The sequence below is a fragment of the Anas platyrhynchos genome, chromosome 2 (genome assembly GCF_047663525.1).
Source record: "Anas platyrhynchos isolate ZD024472 breed Pekin duck chromosome 2, IASCAAS_PekinDuck_T2T, whole genome shotgun sequence".
Classification (NCBI taxonomy): domain Eukaryota; kingdom Metazoa; phylum Chordata; class Aves; order Anseriformes; family Anatidae; genus Anas; species Anas platyrhynchos.
In genome coordinates, this window is record NC_092588.1 from 53,125,601 (window position 1) to 53,140,785 (window position 15,185).

General features: G+C 34.9%; 1 protein-coding gene across 2 annotated transcripts in view; it reads right to left on the reverse strand.

Annotated features, from left to right (window-relative positions):
- NDC80 (NDC80 kinetochore complex component) overlaps positions 1–15,185 on the reverse strand; it is a 16,948-nt gene continuing 1,763 nt past the window's right edge. For both annotated transcript variants that reach the window (XM_027451987.3, XM_005009384.5), the window contains exons 4-17: positions 14,349–14,472; positions 14,043–14,215; positions 12,195–12,297; positions 11,295–11,384; positions 10,004–10,097; positions 9,030–9,136; positions 8,108–8,252; positions 7,619–7,824; positions 6,448–6,600; positions 6,091–6,180; positions 5,410–5,502; positions 4,005–4,135; positions 3,088–3,190; positions 1–2,733 (exon numbers count right to left, since the gene is read on the reverse strand). In XM_027451987.3, the coding sequence (XP_027307788.1) occupies positions 2,611–2,733; positions 3,088–3,190; positions 4,005–4,135; positions 5,410–5,502; positions 6,091–6,180; positions 6,448–6,600; positions 7,619–7,824; positions 8,108–8,252; positions 9,030–9,136; positions 10,004–10,097; positions 11,295–11,384; positions 12,195–12,297; positions 14,043–14,215; positions 14,349–14,472 (1,735 nt within the window). In that variant the 3' untranslated portion in view covers positions 1–2,610. The remainder of the gene's footprint in view (positions 2,734–3,087; positions 3,191–4,004; positions 4,136–5,409; positions 5,503–6,090; positions 6,181–6,447; positions 6,601–7,618; positions 7,825–8,107; positions 8,253–9,029; positions 9,137–10,003; positions 10,098–11,294; positions 11,385–12,194; positions 12,298–14,042; positions 14,216–14,348; positions 14,473–15,185) is intronic.

Genomic DNA, 15,185 nt, shown 5'->3' on the forward strand with positions numbered 1-15,185 from the left:
CATGTTTAAGAAATTTTATTGAGTTTGAAATTACATAAACTTAAGGCATATTAAGTATCTTTTGTACAGTTTACATTAGCAGTGAGGGAACTGTGCCCATACAAAAGCCAAAAAAATACAAACTATTAATACTATTGCAATATGCAGGTGCCAGTGGTACACTTTGATTAAGACTTCAAATTCCGGTTTAAAAAACAAACTCAAGAGCAGTAATTATGTCCCAGTGTCTTGCATAAATCTGAAAGCCACATCCCAGAATACAAATTAAAAAAATAACTGAAGTAAATGACTTAAAATATCCCACAGGGGCCTTATGTTCAAGAAACATTGAAAAGTTCCCTGCATTTTAAAGTGTGAAGACGTATGAGACTAACATTGGCTGATGCCTACTATATCGTATTGTGACACAAAAATCACCATAGTATTTTACAGAACCTAGGTCAAATCCTGAGCTAATTCTAAAGTCAATTCTGTTTGACATACAGACCAACAATACAGCCCAATAATGAAAACATGTTGCCAACACTACCTGTGTGGACTTCATTACTTGGACTAATTTAACTTCAGAATATTAGCTTTGCAAGCACACAAAGAAAGGTCATTCTGACCTCGATTCCTTAACCCTTACCATTGGGTTACAAATTGGCCTTCGAAATTACATTTATTCAGTCAGCTGACTACTCCCTATGGCAAAGGGGCTGCAGATACTAACAAACAGGAACAATCAGTTACAAAAGCAGAGTAAAATCCAGAAGCCAGGAAAGAGTGCAATCCGTAAAGAAACACATTTTAAAGGAACATGATTGTTCTGTATGTCTAACAGTTTTGCTTAATTAGGAAAATATTAATAGAATATTAGGAGAATATAATATAAATATATTAGAAAGGTCACAGAAACAAGCTTCTAAAAAGAAAGAATTGAGATTTGAGGAAAAAAGCAAGAGTCTGTAAAGGTAAGACAAAAGAGGAAAACAGAAGAAAGCAGAAGCATTACCTGCTTGTCAGAAAGCCTTTATAGCTGTCTAATTAAAATTCCAGAATAGAACAAAAGATCAGAGATCTTGAAATTTAAATACTGCCATAATTAAAGTACCTAAAACAAAATACTAAGACCAGAGTCAGAAAATTCACATACTATGTTAATGAGGACAACTGAATTCCATGCAAAAGAATAGCCTAGAATTAAACAATTCAGCTTTTAACTTTCAGTCTGTGTTTGGAGGGTTTAACTTAAGCTTTGATGGGTATCTGAAAGATCTGTGTTTCACGTGAATACTTTGTCTAATTAGAGAGTTAAGGAGCAACTTTATTTAGCTATGAGCCACCAGAAACTTCTGAATAAGAAGTTTTTGTTGTTGATTTGAATGAGTGATTTATCACTGAACTCTATTCAAAAACCTCAAACAGTATATCAATACAATAGGGAATACCATCATAAATTACACCATACAATACTTAAAAAAAAAACAAAAAAGAACACAGAAATATATAACAGTGCAGATAAGCAGATACTACTTCTGCTTTCTACATGGCATTGAACAAGAAAAAAGTACATGCTCAAGAGATGGGGATACATTTTCTTCAATGCATTTGGACTGGACCTCCCCATACACTAACTTTACTGCTACTTTCCTGAGGAAGAAAAAAATCCAGTATGGTCTGCCCTGCTGGTCTAGGCAAAGAATGCAGACTCATTTTAGATTATTTTCATGTATGCAAGACTAGTTACATCTTCAACTGATAAGCTAGATTGCCAGAATTCATGTTGCCCTACTTAGAGTTCTCTCTAATACACATACTCAAGAAATACAGTAAGTTTTCATCTGGTGTTATAAGCACTCAGTTTTGTTTTCAAAATTTTTCATTCTCTAGATGATTTACAAGACTGCCATGTAACTACTATTGATCTTTCCAGAGAGGCTTTTGCTAAAAGAAAAATAATAAAAAACTTACACATGTAAGGGAGGATGTCTCTGAGCATTTGATAGATAACAGAACAGACAGGAGACTGGAAGACATTTACATTTGGTCTTGATGGTAAATTGGAGGCTTGAGGAAGGATGTGCACCATCATACGTGCACACTAAATACATACTTATACCAGCAAACGCGCAAACTATACTCCAAAAAGGAAAGCATGACTTCTCAGTTAGCCATCTTCCAAGTGTAGAAAAGCCACTAGTTATTTTATTTTTGTCACTATCCCCTGCATTTGTGCTGTCACTTGCAGTCTTATCTGTAAGTTCACTGCAGCTGGTTATTTTTAACAGGCTGACAGTACTCACCTTACTGAATGTTACTAGAAGAGCACATATGATTTATTTACACAGGAAAAATGTGAAATTAAGTTGTTCCATAGTTGCCCTGTTATAGACATTTGTAATTTTGTATAAATACATCATAAGGAGGAAGTATAAGCAAACTTCTTTTAATTGCAAATTGTTTTTTAATCCTTTACTATATTTCTATTAATAAAGCAGAGGAGGTTTATGAACATTTCCTTAAACTTAAAAACAATTTAGTTGTTAAAAGGATGGTTGCTTCCTGCATTTAGGACACACCACAACGGCTTCAGAAGCACAAAATTTTCATCTTCACCTTTTTGGTGAGTTATACACTTTCAGCCTTCTTTTTATAGCTGTCTAGAATTCCAGTCAAGGTGGACAGTAGATCTTCAGACATGAATTCTTCGTAGTCTCTGTCAATTTTTGCATTCTGTTCATCAAGATATTTCTAGAAAAGTTACAGAAAGTTTATTAGATCTATTGTGGTCTCTGTTGTACTGGTTCTGCTAAAGCATTCTGGGCAGTCATTACAGGGGTTAAGTGACTTCAGTTAAACGCTAATACAAAGGCATGGAGCAGATGCAGATTCAACCTGACAAGATGTTACTAGCGAAATACAGTGAGCAGTTCTGATTACTTTTACCAAATGTTTCGTCAATAAACTTACTAGAAACCATAGACTCAGTGCAGTGTAACTAACTGATACTTTACTGGATAGAGCAAGTTCTAACGTCCACGTGTTCAATTGCAGTTGCCGATATCTCTAAAAAGATTTAATTTTGAATATTGAATTTCAGCTTACCTCTATAGATACTACATGAGTAGCAATCACTTCTAAAAGACGATTCAAATTATCGCCTGCTTTCCTGCTCTCTTCCGTTGTTGTTTGCATAACAATTTGATATCTGAAAAGTAAAGACATTCAGAAAATTGTGACTGTAATTCTAAAGTTCCTGACATCAACAAATTCTTTACTACGGTAGATATATTGTCATGTTTAGTCATAATTTTCCCTATTAGTATTAAGTCAAGTTAGATTTATTAACATGCAACCCAGGAGAAAAAGGACTGTATTGTACTAACTGGTAAGAAACAGCAGTACTGTAGAGCATCACAGAGCCAGAATAATCTTTACAGAATTTAGACTGTAAAATATGGTTGTATATATTGGTAAATATATTAGTGTAATATGTTGGTAAACTAACTCTTATCTTTACTACAACCACGAGTCACAGAGTTTGGAAGTGACCTCTGGAGGTCGTTTTGTCCAATCTCCCTGCTCAAGCAGGACCATACAGGGTAGGTTGCCCAGGACCACATCCAGGCATCTTTTCAAGATGTTCAAGAAGGAGACTCCACAACCTGTCTGGGCAGCCTGTGCCAGTGCTCTGCCACCCACACAGCACAGAAGTGCTGCCTGGTGTTCAGAGGGAGAATTGTGTTCCAGTTTGTGCCCATTGCCTCTTGCCCTGTCACTGGGCACCATTGAAAAGAACCTGGCTGCATAATATGGAAAAAGTACATGGAAATCAGGAGTGCTGATGAAAATACGCTTGCAAAAATAAGTGTCGAGAAGAAAGGTATTTTAACTGTGAATTTGTCAAACTAATATACCAAGATGGATATCCACTCAAAGAATTTTTCATTAGGATTTGAGAGAATGTCTTTATCCACTCCCCCACATAATCCACACAAACAACTAGAAGTCATAGGCCTTACTGTCGTTGAATATCATGCAGTTCATTTGTGGCTTCACTGAGACCTTCATTGATACCACTTTCAAGTAGTTGTTTATGCTTCTCTAACAATTCCAGTTCATTTGCACATTTTCGCTCCTCTTCTTCTGCCTCCTGTAAATATTAATAAAAAAATCACATATTTTAGGAAAAAAAAGGATTTTTTTTCCACTGTATATTATTCATCTTGATAGTTGAATTAGGAATTCATGACACATGGTTTTTTTTGAGTTCTGAGTGTGAAGTTCCAAAATCAATCACAAACCAAAAAACAACCCAAGAACAACTCCCTCTCACCCCCTACTCAACCTTAATGTTTCAGGTATTTTCTGTATCTTCTGCCATTCAAAGCCAACTTAACCTTCCCCTTATTTTCCTAACAAAATTTCAATGTCTGTGTTGCTGCTGTCTTCCCTTCAAAAATCATTTCGAGAAGATCTATGTATTTTCTCCCTAAATAGCTTAGAAATAGAACTAGCAGACAACTGTTTTTAGGTTTTGACAACAAAAGACTTTTCCCTTTTGCCTTCAAAAGGTATGTAGGAAACATAAGCAATCATCTATCCAAGGAGACTCTCACTATTGACCATATATTAGTACAATCAAATGCACAAAACCAAACCCAATTCCCCCATCATTAAAACATTTAATTCTGGTAAATTACTGAAACATAATACTTCAAAAACACTAATACTGAAGTCTTATGGATAGTATATTAAAAGTTACAGGAGAAATTACATGACTATGTTCTATTATAGCCATCCAGATGTTATTGAGTATTTTATGAGTTTGTCTTAAAAGAAAGATGCATGTAGTGACTTGGTTCAAAAGCTAAATTTCAGGAATTTTTGAAAGCTATAAACTAAACCAATTGCTTCCACCCACCTAAGCAGTGTAACTGCTGGCAGGAAGAACAAATACAAAAAATATTATATCATTTAATATTTGGCTAAAAGAACATTAAGCATATGTTTTCTTCAATATTTAACGTGCTTACAGGTTTACTACAAACTATAAGCTTATTTACTATATACAAAGCTTAAAAAAGGTAGATCCTATTAACTCTAAAGTGAGTTTAAAGCAAGTTTTGAGACATCTTAAGGTCAGGAGATGGACATAGCTGTTTTATTACTGGTTGTAGTAGCTTATGATTTATTTTGTCTCTGCCAAAGTATGCCATGATCTTAGGAGAAAGTGGAAACTAACTCTTCAGATAATCCCACATTAGTTCTGAAAAGAATAAGAGAACACTGTATCATCTGCAAGAGGTGTGGTCAGAGGTTCAAAACAAACAGGAAAGCAAAACAAAATCTTACATATAAATACAAGGATTAAGGATAAGGATATCATTAGTCATAAATTGTTATCAATATACAGAAAAGTTTTACCTTTAGCTTCTGATGGTAAAGATCATCCAGCTTTTCTGCTTCTTCTTTCAGTGCTTTCACACTACTTTTCTTTTCCACTACCATTGCATTCATCTAGAATGAAAATGCAACTAAGAAAATATAATGCAAAATGAATTCTTACCTATATCTCTATGCTGTCGTAGGCAACACATTGGCCATGAAACACTATACAACGTTTAGCAAATATTTAATGATCTAATTTTTGTTCTAGTAACAGGGGGGTTTTGTTTGGTTTGCTTGGCGTTGTCGAACAATTGGTGCGTTAAGTTCTTCATGTGCACACTATATGACCAGAAATTATCCTCCTTCCAATCCATACTGAATCCAGCATTGCTAAAAATCTTCCTATTTACAACATGCCAGTGATAAGTCACACAACAGAATAGAATTGATAGCTTACTAAGAACAACTCTTTCAAAATTTTTATGATCAAATGTGTAGCTGCATTACTTTCAGCATAGGGAGCGCAACTATTTCAACCAACATAGGGAGACCCTAATTCTCATAAAAGCTTTCAATAACAAAAAATAATTAACATAGCTAAAGCGGTTTTCTCACAGCTTCCCAAAAATCACACAGCTCACCCATGCAAGAGGTCAAAAGGGACCAGCAGACAACATTGTGGTATCTTGGTACTACTTTTCGTTAACCAATATATACCTGTACCAAAGCATCCTCCAAACTCATTTTCTTATCAGTAGCTTTCTTAATTTCTTCTTCAGTCTGTCTTATGATCTTCAGAAGGGGAGCCTGTAATACACACACAAGAAAATCTAGCTAATGCAATTTGCTAGTTTAAACTAAGTTATTTCTTTCTCCAGTTTTTAACTTAGGCTGCTGTACCCTCCAATACTAAATTTTCTTCCTATACCAGAAGGTAGCTATGACAATTCATCACAGAAGCTTTTCACTGCAATTTCATGGGGAGTTTAAGAGAGAGTTTCCCTACGTTTCCAAAGAAACACTAGCATTTCCTCGTGAGCGGTAACAGAGGTATTCAGTGTTGACTATACTTACCTTAATCTGAGTTCTATATGTGTCTAGGCAACTTGATCCTGCCTCAGGATTAAAGTGAATCTTGAAGTCATGGCCTTCGGAATTCTCAGCACTTCTTGGAATTAATTTCAGCTTTCGAGCCAGTTTATGATACTCTGCCAGCTGTGTTTCAACCTGTTCAGAAGTGAAGAGTGAAAAAATCATAGAAGAAAGACAAAGTGAAAAGCTTTGCAAAAAGTATTTGTATGGTATTTTAAACAGGTTTCTAAGTTGCTCTGCTCTAATAGAATTCCAAGATATGTCACAGACAGTATAAAAGAGCTGTATGTATTAGCAGTCCAGCAGTTTGCACTCTTTGGAGTAAGAGCTGCTTTAGGATTCTTTCTGAGCTTATCCTACAAGATTTCTCAGTGTGTATGAGCAAGACTGTATGGTTTCACCTATGGTTTTCCCTTCTTCCGTATTTTTTCTGCTTCAACCTTTTGAGGATTAGTTGATAGGAAAGGAGAAAAGTGCTTAGAAATAATATAAATTGCTAAACCAATCATCAGTCATCATGTCAATATGCTTTCTCTCATTGGTTTTGCCAGGATGTTACATAGCCACATAACCTAACATACTTTGACTTCAGCATATCTACAGACAAGGTTATTAAATGCTCAAATTTCTGATTTTCTGCCATTTATATCAAGTGTTAAGTAACACAAGTATTTTTTCCAGTTTTATGTGTTTCATAGTTGTACAATATGAGGAGTTTAATACCAAGTGCTTGAGAAAGCACAACCCTGCCAAATGCAAAAGATATTTGAAACAAATGCGGGTTTTATTTTATTTTTCTACGTAGCGAAGCAGCAGTTTTAAAGTCTCGCCACTTACAGGGCTGCCTCTCTTCATTCTGGGTAAAAGGGAATAAATTCAGCCCTTAAAGTCCTTCTATTAGAATTTCCACATAAGGTGCCCGTCTGTCCGTAAACACACACAGATACTGATTCAAAGCACTAGTTTTGCAGTCCTTGTTGTGAAGTCTTAACAGAATCTATTTCAGGCTAATGTTACCAAAGCTCTTCAGTTAAGACATATCTATGCTGTTCTAAAATCATTTAGCAAAGTTAGCAATAGCTCAAGTCCCAGGCTTAAGCTCACATCATGAATACTGACAGTCATCTCCCATTATGGCAGGGTTTTCACATACCGCCTCTTTACTTCTAGCGTATTTTAGCTCTTCATTCCACAGTTGATGTTGTTCTTCTTCCAGCTCCTTAGTCAGCTTGTTAATGGTTTGCTGTAACTCATTTCTCTCATGATTTATTCTCTCGATATCCGCAACTGAGTACTTTTGGTTATCAAAGATGTGCTGGAGCCGGGCATTCTCCTGCTTCATTGCTTCTACTTCCATTTCTAAGTTCATAAACCATTTGTTTACATCAGTGTAAAAATATTAGACTATATAGTTAAGCCTTATCCCTGTATTTCTATGAGTAAATACTACCTGTATTTCATTTCTCTAGCTTGCCAACAACCATAAGCCCAAATTCTCTTTAATTAACAATTAATTTTGCAAAGTTTATTTGTAGCATTGGCATACACAATAAATATCACACTCTTGCCTGAAGCTGTTTTGAAACTATTTTTTAAACTTATTTGTTGCTTCACTAATCATTTATGACCACAGTCAACTTACCTGCTGCCTCAACTTCCTCATTAACACCTTTCATTTTCTGATCAAGGATGTTTGTATGAGATTCCAGATTAGCCAGATAAGCCTGGTATTTCTGAACATCTGCTTGAAAAGAAGATCTCAGCTTTCGTAGTGATACTAACCGGTCCTAGTAAAAACAGATGGAAAGAACAAAGAGTAAAATTAGCCTAAAATAATCATCTTACTTTCCAGTCAAGATGGTAGAACAATTACAGTCAATTTCAATAGTACGAAATTGAAGAACTTGTATTATTATTTTTTTATTTGTGACAGCTGACTCAAGTTAAAGTCTTATAGACTATATAAGAATAATAGCAAGAGAGGCTGAAAAGCGGGTTTGTACCTTAAATCTTTTATTTCAGCATTTAAAGCTTTGATTTGCATTAGGCACTAAAAATTGCATTAGGCACTAAGAAAGTCGCATAAAGAAAGTTCTTACTGCAGGAAATTCACAACTTAGGTATAAAATAATACACAAAAGGCAGATAAAAGGGCAAGGAAAGTGGGAAGACATGTAAATTTTGCACAGCAGACAGGAGTCTGTTTGCCAGCTGCACAGCTGCTAAACTATTTTTAGTCTCAGGATGTATTAAAACCAGAAGCCACTTTTTCTAACAAAGTATTTCCCCTAGAATATATTTTTATTAATTGCTACCACTGAATCTTGTGCTTTCATCCACTAAAGTTCTCATACCAACATTTTTGGCAAAGACACTAGATTCTGTTCTACTAGAATAGTATAGAATCCATAATGACCAAGTCTAATTGGTATCTTATAAAGCATTGAAAATAAATGTCCATTTTTAAAATGTATAACTAGACTCTTTCTATAGAATAATGACAAAAGGTTCAGTAATTGAAAAGTCAAGCCCCCCACGTACACAAGGACAGACAGTTTACTAACCGGCTCGCTTTCCCTTTCTTTTTCTAGTCTTGCAATTTCTTCATGAAGTCTTTTGTTTTCTGCTGCTAAACCTTCTATCTGGAATTCGTCTATATTAAATAAATCCTCTGCAGCGGGGTGAGGAGAAGAAAGTGGGGTTATAAATTAGTCTCACTGAATATCACCATCTATTCAGAATATCTGAGCAATTACCTTTGCCTCAGCACAGTGAATATGTTACCTGAACAACTATTTTAAATAGAAAACTAAGAAAAAAATATAAAAAAGATTTTACTACAAACAAGTAACAGAACAAGCCAAACAGTTTTTTGCGCTTATATGATACAAATCACTCCTGGGATGTCAATTTCCAAACTCCCATAAAACCCACACGATAGGACAGTGGTGGTTAGACAAGTTTCCTCTGTTCCAGTTTTACAAGTTAAGCGTATTTGTATACTCCTTTCTCATCCACGTGCTTCCTTGCATCTTGAGACTTCCTTTACTTCTTTGCCAAAAAATGGCTTGATTAATTTTTCCTACTGATATCTGGTAACATCATACACAAATCATACATGGGAATCTTTGCAACAGTTTAGAACTCATTGTTTTCAAAGCTTTTAGAAGAAGCTGAACTTTCTTTCTCATCAAATGTGCAGTCTGTGGCTTTTTATTTAAATAACAATTTTGTCAGATAGAAACCAGAGTATTTGCACAGATGGGATTTGCATCTGAGGAACAGCATACAGCTTTTCTATTAGAAAGCCATTGAAAACATTAGGGTTACATGCGTACATCTGACAGCAAAACACATCCTGTATATCTTTACTGGTAACAATGCATGAAAAGAAGAAAATCAAGGCGGTGCAACTGAGGTACTTGGAATTCCACATTCCTTTGCATCGGATCATTTTTACTTGTAAACTCAGCAAAGCTCACGTTAGGAGAAAAACTAACAACAAAATAAAATACTTTATTAAAACATGAAAACTTACTTAATTTTGACTGCACTTCCGCATCCAATTCTTCAAACGTATCTCCCCCTTTCATGAAGTGATCATAACACTTCACAACGTAGTCCATGAAAAGCTGAGAACAATTTTAAAAGTTTTCATGAAGATTCAAAGGATCATAAAATAGCTAGGTAGTCTCAATCTATTTGACTAGTGGAATTAAGCAGCTGATGATAAAAATATCTTCCAATGGTTGACTGCACTTCTTTCTGTAGAAAAATACCTTTTTTCCCCCTTTAATCATAAAATCGTAGGATTACATCTAGACAGAAGGTATTTGGAAATACTTCACACATTTCTCAGGGATACTTAACAAGAGTAGTAGGTAAGTAATTCATTATCTTGGAGTATATCATTTTCTGAAGCTAGGTAATAGAAACTGTAGTTCTGTTTAATGCACCTTGTAGGTAAATACAAGCATTATACTTTAGATGTGCAGATGGTAGAGAATTACTCCTAGATTTAAAGGAAGGTTACCCAACAATAATTTGCTGGAGACTTTCTTTCAGCAACTATACTGGTACTCTAAATTTTGTTTTAATATGTGTTTTATGTGCATATGTTAGAGTGCATAAATGCATTCAGTTTAACAGCATTTTTCCTTGTCTACTGTCAGGTTTGTAACCTTGATCCAAAATCCCAAATTCTGATCCACCCTTCTTTCAATTTTCTTAATTAAATCTGACACATCATAACATCCCTTTCCAAAACTTCAGCTGTGAGTTGACAGAGTTAAAACTGAATAGTACCAGTAAAATGTGATAAAACAAAGCTTGCAAGCTGCTGGATTTTTAAGTGCCTGAGTTACATTGCCACCTATTTTGTAACTAAACATTACTACAGGTTTTTAAATGGTAATCTGAATAGATATCAACAGGAGCCACATTTACAATTAAGTAACTATCTTTACACCGTACTGCTGTTAACCACAGAAGACCCAAGTGCTAAAGAGAGATATACCTGAGATCCAATTAAGACAACAAACAGCATAATGACTCCCTTTCTCCACAAGGGAAACAGATTCATAGCAACTCAGAATAAGACATTTCAGTTTAATACCCAGTCTTGACTGGCCAGGATGCCTGCTCAGGAAGCAAGCTGAACAGGCTTTTTATATAATGCTATTACACTTCCTAGAGAGCTCTGAATATAAAATGGAAGAGAATATACAAATACAGTTCAGACTATTCTATCATACTTGAATTGTTGTGTTACAGCGTATGGCAAAATTCAGTTGAACAATTCTGCTAATCATTTACATTTTTCACAGTACCTTGTTATGTACAATTCCGTCATCTGTCTCTCCTCCCCAGTTCTGTCCATCATCAAACGATGATGAATTTTCCCTCATGGCAGAATATAACTGAAAGACACATGTTGAGATACAAAGAATTTTGAATTATCTCCATTAGTTGTCATATTAGGTTTATATTCATAAAAGTCACAGTAACATCAGCTTAGGATTTCAGCAAGCAATGTGTAAGGGTGCTGCTAATCACACCAGAGTAACATGCCCTATGTTTTGTTAGCTGAAAGCACCAGTGAAAAGGCATTAACTGGACTATCAACACTGCCAAATTGCCTTGGTAAGCTAAATGTATATTTTCAGCAAATAATTGATGGGATTTTCAGGTGTATACAATTTAGCAGTGTTGAAACTGTCAGAGACTCCAAACTTGGTTCAGACCTGAGCTGGAAACAACAGTGCATTGCCACTATTAAAAGACATAAGCATACAAGAACACTCTGTACAAACAATCACATGACACTGGAATAATTGTTATTGAAAATTCCATCCTTAAACTTCAAATTTAGCAGAAGATGGTAGCTATCATATGAAGTTCAGCACAAAAGATGCTTGATTATATTTATAAACTTATCACATTTCTATATATGTAAATATATAGAAGTGTAAAAAGCCATTTTTCCTCACACAAATATATCCAGTGCACAAAGTCACAAAAACAAAATTTTAAATCATAATATTATATTAAAAACTTCAGTTTCTTCAGTTTACTAAAAATAAGGACTGAATGGCAAGTAAGAATACCTATTTTTTTTTTCACATATATAAAAAAAAGAAAGTTTTTAGAACATCATTAAGACATCAGGATTGAAACTAACATTCCAGCCTGAAAAGTGGAAATATTTTGCTTAAGAACTCAGGTGCTACCTTGACACAGTCGGTTAACCAAACCAAAGCTATCATGATCTGAGGCCATGTGTGTGGAGCTCCCACTGTGTACATGGAGCTCTTTGACAAAGCAAAAGGATACCTATAGGGGAAAAAAAACAAACAACATTTTTAATAGCTGTGGAAAACAAGTAACTAAAACCAGCACGTTTCTACATTTACATCAAGCCACACAAGGAAGAACAAACTCAATTGTACTTTATACAGTACATCAAGAGGTCTTATATCACAGTATGTTATTCCATTATCGTTGGTTTCTCATTCTGTAATGGAATTAAATGCTTTTTCTTTTTCATAGGCAGAGACAAGGAACAATTAGGGCCTCATACAAAGAAGCGTGCACTATTAGATTCTTAGTCCTTTCCTACAGAGTTTACTATGTTGCCTTGGGTCTTGGTAGCAAGTGTCTTAGATCAGATTGTCTTTCTCAAAGACCTCAAAAGGGAAGACAACAAACACAAAAGAGGGAATAATAGTTTGGTGGATGCTTAGTCCACTGGATGTTCAAGCCTGGAGTTCCTAGCACATGAGAACAACAACTGAGATGCAGGAGTCCTATTCTTATAAAGCAAGATCCTTACCTCTTGGGTCAAATGCACTTTGAAAACAGAAGAGCACCTGACAAAAAAGCTTTGGGCCACGCAATAACAGAAAAAACAATTTCAGGACAGCTTAATATCAAAGTATTAATATTACCCATAAATACGGGACACGCAAAGGCAATACTACTAACTACAGGCATCCTCTCAAAGTCTTCTACAAATCAATGAACAGAAGTACCAATGTTATTCCATCTTTCAACCGACAGCTGCAAGTCATTGTAAGGGCATAGGACAAGAAGCCACTGATATAGTGACAGTTCCAAATAAATGCTCATGAACCTCTCAACTTGAAGACTTTTTAAAAATGAATTATTTACATCAATTTTCTAGCTCTCAAAAGACTTTTTAAAGTGAGTTTTCAAAATAACTTTTAATCAGGGATTACGCTCTTGGTGCAGCAGAATAAGGCCTCTTGAGAGCACTTCCTTTTCAATATTTCAGCTAGGGCAGCAGTTTCATATGTTACAGATTAAAACAAAGCTTTATTAAAATACTGAGAAGTAAACAGAACAGACATGAATACACCTACGGAACCCTGGCACACCATCATGGATTCAAGTCTACAGAAGCTGAAAGCAGTTGACTTTTCTGAGACTGAAAATTAAACATTAACTATGTGCAGTGGATTTTTCTTCTTGGAAAGTGTTGGTGCATTCATGATACCAAACATTTACTGTATCAAATAATATTTGAAATAAAATACCCAGCTACTTGGTGGTGTTTTAACCTCAGCAGCATTTTTAATAATTCTGTTCCCTGCTTGAAATGCATAATGAAAGAACTTACAGGAAAAAATGACTATTAACTAAATGAACAGGAGCCAACAATCTGAAATTGTTTTCAGTGCTTGGATTTGATCAGAATGTGTCTGAAAAGTCTGTCATAAGCTACCAATTAAGACAAAGCCTGCAGTTTTCATTCAAGAAAGTGGTCTTTCAAAATCCAATACAAATAAAGGTTATGAATTACATTTTAATTTACAAAGCAAGCTTCCAAGAGCAGAAGTAGCTTTGCAACTTCAAATAGAAAATGTACAATCTTGAAACAAGTGAGTAAACTTAGAGCTATACAAAAAAAGTGAAGCAAAATAATCACAACATTGTAGTTTCATAGCTGAATCTGAATAAAGAAGCCTATCCATTCTTTACAGGTGTAGTTCAGAGTCCTTGGGATTAACTTCTAGCATTGCCATATCTGTTTTGCACAGTAACAATAAGAATCTTACCCAAGCTCTTTAAAAACTCTAGGAATTTCCTCTTCAAATTTCGAGTCAGGCAGCTCATAAGAAGGACAGAGAAATCCATAGATAAAAGTGAAGATTTTTAAGAAGTCTTTTGCAGATGGAGACTGTAGGGTTTTCATGGAGACATTATGGGCATAACCATTGTCAACAAGAAACTGAGAAAAAAGATATGTAAAGTAACATATTAGTCTAAAATAAAATCTGAAGTCAAAACCATGAAAACAATATATCTTTATTAGTTTGTTTTTATGCCTAATAACATAATTATTTTAAAATTTAACAAGTTACCTCACAAAGCTGTTTGATACATTGTTGGATGAATGCCTTGTCATTAACTGGCCTGGGATCCTTGATCTTTTCTGTTCCAAACACACCATACTGACTGTTGCGTGAACCTCCAGCCCCACTAGTTCTAAGAACAAAAAAATATTTACACTTCCTGTGACAACAAACAGAAACAGTTCTTCGGTAAGTCCTTACTATATATATACATATTTTAATGTTTCTTTTACATTTGTTGTACAAAGGAATACAACTAAGATAACAAAACATCAATCTGGAAGCCACGCTGCCCACATACAGAAGGATTACTACTTCCTAGATTAATATTTTCTTCAATTTATTAAACAGAAGTGTTTTATAAAGCAGAAAAATAAACTAAAAGGTGAAGAAACAAAATGTAGGTGGCTGAAAATAAAAACTAAAACATTCAAGGAGTATTTAAAAGGTTCCTTGGAACAGTGGGATCCAATGAAAGCGGATACTTCTAGATATCAGAACACAGAAAGCCATGAACTAAGATGAAAGGTGATAGGATTTTGGAAGGTTTGTCTCTCAGAGGAAAGAAACTAAGACAGAATAATGATATGATTCTTATTTTGCAAGATCAGTACCTCACTTAATCTTGGCTTAGCATTTTTGTTTTTTTAAATCCTTCTGCAGAAGACATTGTTTTCCTGAACTGAAGAGACAGAATAAAGCTAGATAGTCAGAATGTAAGACTGATCAAAATCTGCTAATAAAAACATGTCCCAGGGCTGCTTTGAGGTAGATTGTTCTTCCTTAAACAAGCTAATGTCTCGAGCAGCTCTTAAATTCTGGATTGCATACTTCTCCCCTCGAAAT